Below are 5,000 nucleotides of genomic sequence, written 5' to 3'. Positions count from 1 at the left end.
TTTTCCCGTTTGGTGATTCCAGTCTGCTTCTGCATAGCTCCATTATTGCTTATGGGAAGGAGAAGGAAGAACCACAGCAAACGGTTATGACGTACAGTCTGTAGTAGCTTATCCGCCAGCGGGCAACCACAAACCCTCCTGTCCCGGATATCGGCAGGAAACACGACCGGGTTAACTCTTTTCCAGTTCTTTTGTCTTTCGCAGGGTAATATGGAAGTAGCACGGGGGGTGGAATAGGTGTTGAGCAATATTTTTGGGGCCATAATAGCCCGAAGATAGCTTTCCACATCTTGCTGATGCAGCTGGCATCTGTGAAAAACTCCGACCGTCTACGAAACGCGGTGGGGGATTGTCAATCGGTCTGTCAGTCTTTCTGAACCACTTGTGTTCATGATGTGTGGTATGATATGCTATAACAATTTCAGTCTCGGTGATATATGGGAAAGGTTTTTTTTCTCGCCGTTACCACCAGCTGTCCTTCTCAAATATAGACGCTCTTATCCGTTTCGGAGTAAATGGATTCCTGCTGCAAATATCGCCACAATTCGTCGTCTTCATTTTACAGTAAAACTTTTTTGCAGAAAGAGATAATTGAGCATGATGTGTAAGGACGCCCAACCATGAATATTGATTTTACTTAATTGCCAATGACAATCCACCAAACCGAGGAAATGAATTTATGCTTTTCGAATACTTAAACGTTCTCCGCGTCCGCGCTAAAAAGAAGAGAAGCTGTCTCACCGTACCATAAATGGCTCAGCAGGTTGTCTATGCGGCCGCAGGATGGCAATAAATATTTCCCAGGCACACCGGGCGACACGTTTTATTGATCCTCGTCACTTAAGGCTGTCCAGACTCTTTACCATTCTGGGTTTATCACCAATCAAGCTACATGGCAGCACGAATTCTTCAACAGCAACGTATGGTCTGGATGGGGGAGCAAGGAAAGTTGATCGATGAGAACAGAATTCTTGATTGTTGCTGTGGTTACTCAACAGACAATTCCCTGAAGAATAGATTCTTGTCCACCGATCGCTTAAGGCCAGCAATATGCTTCAGAGGCGAACATGTTTAAGAGAAACAATAAGACGAAATGTCGTTTTGTCTTGTTTTGTAATGGATGTTATTGGGCAAAGGTGACAATAAATGGCAACAAATGGACGCGGCTGGAAGCGAACGACATCCTCGGTGCTGTTAAATGAAATGTTGTTTGACCGGTTGGTGATACAATCGGCACCCCGGTGCTGTTTCTACCAAACTAAGCCCGTGTAAAACATGTACGGAATTTAATTAGCTTTCCTCGCTCGCTGTGTTGGAATTCGAAGAAATTGCCGAATGCATCTTTCTTACACGTTCTTCCGCCACATCACAAGTGACCGATGGCGGGGATCGTCACGGAAAATGAGCAAAGCAATGTATGGCCAAGATCGCCAGATGACAGAATATTTAATTTTGATGCTGTTTTTCGCCGCTGCCGTGCCGGGCGGACACGAGAGGTCCTGTTTCTGGATTCTCGTTCGTTTGATGTTTCCAATCACTTGAGCAAATGCGGCAGAGATTCGGAACCATCACCGAACGTTGCGATGCGCCAGACAATTTCCATTTTTTATTTGTAACGCTATTCGAAGCTTTTCAAGAATTCCATTTCGGTATGCCCATGGTTCCGCGCGGCCAGGCGCAAATTAACATTCATACCGCGAATAGCTGCGGACATTTTTTGGATGCTGAAATGCGCACCACAGGCCCGGCAAGGACGATGGCAATTAAAGAAAATTGGAACCATTGGTGGAAGCTTGAGTGGCAGGATTTAATTTGTGCGGCAAGGAAACGCCAAGAATGGCAACGAACCAAAAACCTGGCCTATCAACGATTGGGCACTATAGGATTCCTTCGTCGCCAAGTATCAGGTTCAAGATTTTCTTTTCCATGACAGTGACCAGCGGAGGTAGAGCTGCCCAAAAATGGCCTGAAAACAATCCCAAGCAAACAGGATGTGCGACATTATGTACATCGACACGGCGTATCAGCGGAAACCAATCCCAATACGTATCGTGTATAGCGAAGCTGGGTCCTGAGTTCAGGTAAAGGACAAACATAGTTCCAGGAAACCTTCCTCATATCAAATCAAAATATTTACTTTTTTGTCACTGTCTTGGGTCTAGTTGGGATGCACATGTCCATCGAGTTTCGCTTCACACTTTCAGGGCATTTTGCGTCGCTGGAACCGTACAAAATGGAATCAACAGAGAAACTTGCACAAACAGACTTATAATTTCGTTCCGTCTTGTTTACACAAAATAGATTTTCTACGGATTTGTGGCCAAAGCTGTGGAAAGTTTCGTTCAATGAGGTATGAAAACCCGGCCCGGAAAAAGAAAAGAACTAAATTCTACCCAACGAGAGCGAGATGATTGTTTGGCTACCTGTCCAGGAGGAAAAGGGTCCCGGGACGAAATCATTGCCCATCCTGCATCCCTAGCACAAACGCACACATACACACATACAGACACAGCATATGTGAGAGGGAGAGACCACTCGGTGACGCGGTGATAATGATCTGAACGCCCAAAGGTATTGAGCCAGGCGAGATGCCTCCTGGCAGTGCGACGGAGACAGTAAATATTGAACCTGTCAGCGAAGGTCCTTCTTGTTCTCCCTTGAGCGCAAGGAAAGTTTTTGGGGTGCCCTTCATCCAGTCACAAGCTTACCTGATCTACCGAAAGGGTCTCGCCCGAAAGGGCAGAGCTCGCTACTCGGGTAACATGGCAGGATGTAGAAGGAAGGTGAAGGCCAGGGTAAGCCGGCTGAACCGATGAAAGTCTTTTAATTGATTTATAACACGTAGCACAAAAGGGAGATCGGGGTTTACTGGTTCCATACAGTCCCGAATCCCAGGAGATAGAGGCTTGGATAGAAGCTTTTTGCTGTTGACGCTGCCCTCGATAGATTTTTCTCCGCATCCCACGTCGCCGGGATGGATAAGACGGCTGCTACCGTACGGCGGAACGTACTGGCGAGAAGCATAATGCTGTACCGAACCCTCCCCCTAAAAGAATCGGCCAGCATTGATGAACTTTTGTCGCCATTTTTTTGTTGTTGTTGTTCCGCTACCGGAGCGATTCATTTACATACCCTTTACACCACTCCATTGTCTCTCTGGAGTGGTAGCAACAATAGGGATGATGGAAGTGGAGCATTCATTAAGACTCGCGAAAGAACTGGTGTGCAGTGATCCAAATAAGCCAGCCAAAGGAGCGGAGAAACTAGACGAAGGAAAAGCGGTGCGGGAGTGACTCCTAATCAGCAGCGGCCCGGAAATTCGGCGGATGATGATTAGCATCGGGAAAACTGCGCTGTCAGTCTGACAATGCCACGAACGGTATCATCTGTAACCGGCTGTTTCCACAACATCGGTGCTAATGATGAGAGTTTACAGCGTGTTTCACAAGCGATCTGTTCATTGTGATTCTGGCACATTTGGCATTGGTGGGTCGACTTTGAATGATTATGAAGTGGATAACTTCAGGTTTTTGTTTTTGTTTTTCCTTTGGTATAAAGTGTCTCTTCGTGTACTAATGCATAAAGAGGAGGGGGTTTCAGTGCAATCAATCGCTAACATTGCGACAGAGCAAAACACACTCATACACACACAAACCATAAACGTGCTGTTTGTGAGCAATAGAAGTTTTCTGTTGCTCCCTTTTTCCCCCCGGCACGAACTAGCACAAAAGTTGGAATTGAAATCATTTCCGTGTTCTTCAAACATTGTTTTGCTCAACCGCGGTGCGGTACGCCGACGAGCTGTAGAGTCTCGAGTCAAGTCGACTTGCCTGTCAGGCCATCACCACACCAGCGTGCAGCTTGGGTGGCAGCAAACAGCAACCAACAGACGCCTACTTCTCCATCGTTTCACTAGGCAGCAAGGTGGAAAAGTCTACAGTTCCCTAGACGATGCACCAACGAGAACATCGGGTCTGGTGCCGATCGGGTCAGGTTCTACAATTAGAGCATTACTAACCGGCGGTTTCCGTTTTGTTGGGCGTTGTTTTCTTTTAATCAAACCGGAAAGCAGACAAATGGAAAAGGAAAAGGGTTTCCTCCTATCCTGGCTTCCGAAAACCGCCATCTTACGACCCGTAAGTGCACGAGGCAAATTGTTTTCCTTGCGCGCTGCTTGTGAAGGATGGCTTCCTCGACGATGCCGTGCCCGAGGGGGGGGGGGTTGAATTTTTGACGCTTGTCGTGTGCCGCATAAAACCCCTTTTTTTGGAGCGAGGCTCGTGGGCCCGCTCGAGGGGCTTTAGTTGTGCAACGGGAAATAGAAGCAAAACTTACCGAGTAATCGCTGCACTTCGACCTCGTTGAGAAACAGATTTAGATGCGCCTGACCGGACGCCACCAGCAGGGACAGCAGTAATCCAACGTAAACACATAAATTCGTCATTCTGACGGCCGCGCGGGGTTTTCAACTCTGGTTGGGATTTCTGGTTTTCCGCTCTACACCACAACCACCACCACCAGCACTCTTCACTGCTTTGTTTTAAACCCTTTCTCGTTTGCTTTTTGGTGAATTCTGCTGCTTTCCTTCGTCGTCTTTCTTGTTGGTCACTCTTTTGTTTTCTCTTCGTCACGCGTTACCGCTTACAATTTCATGGCGCGCGTTGTTGAATTGGGTCGTAAGACCTTTTCTTATATTTTTTCGCTTCCCCGGTTTTCGCTCGCCCCGAGTACGTACACGGCACTTAACACTTCATCACTTCCAGCTTCGCAAGTAATCGGGCTCGCGAAGACAGAGACCCAGGCACATACACAACCGCACAAACACACCCCACGGCAGATTCGCGGCCACCTGGCTTGTATCTCACGCAGCAATCTTCTTCAGCTGAAGCACCTGAACTATTGTTTAATAGTTCATCGATTGAAGCCAATCGCCATTGCGTTATCACTAGATCATAAATCACTTCGATCTGGCCACACTCACCACCTTTGGCACATCAATC

General features: G+C 47.3%; 1 protein-coding gene across 1 annotated transcript in view; it reads right to left on the bottom strand.

Moving 5' to 3' along the window:
• LOC125950428 (tyrosine-protein kinase Dnt-like) overlaps positions 1 to 5,000 on the bottom strand; it is a 46,248-nt gene that overhangs the window by 40,739 nt on the left and 509 nt on the right. Inside the window, exon 1 of the mRNA XM_049678417.1 lies at positions 4,336 to 5,000. This exon is cut by the window's right edge and continues 509 nt beyond it. Coding sequence (XP_049534374.1) covers positions 4,336 to 4,444 — 109 coding nt within the window. The 5' untranslated portion in view covers positions 4,445 to 5,000. The remainder of the gene's footprint in view (positions 1 to 4,335) is intronic.

Source organism: Anopheles darlingi, chromosome 2 (assembly GCF_943734745.1).
Source record: "Anopheles darlingi chromosome 2, idAnoDarlMG_H_01, whole genome shotgun sequence".
NCBI classification, from domain to species: Eukaryota; Metazoa; Arthropoda; class Insecta; order Diptera; family Culicidae; genus Anopheles; species Anopheles darlingi.
The sequence above is the reverse complement of the archived record's forward strand: the minus strand, read 5'-3'. Positions and strand labels throughout refer to the sequence as shown.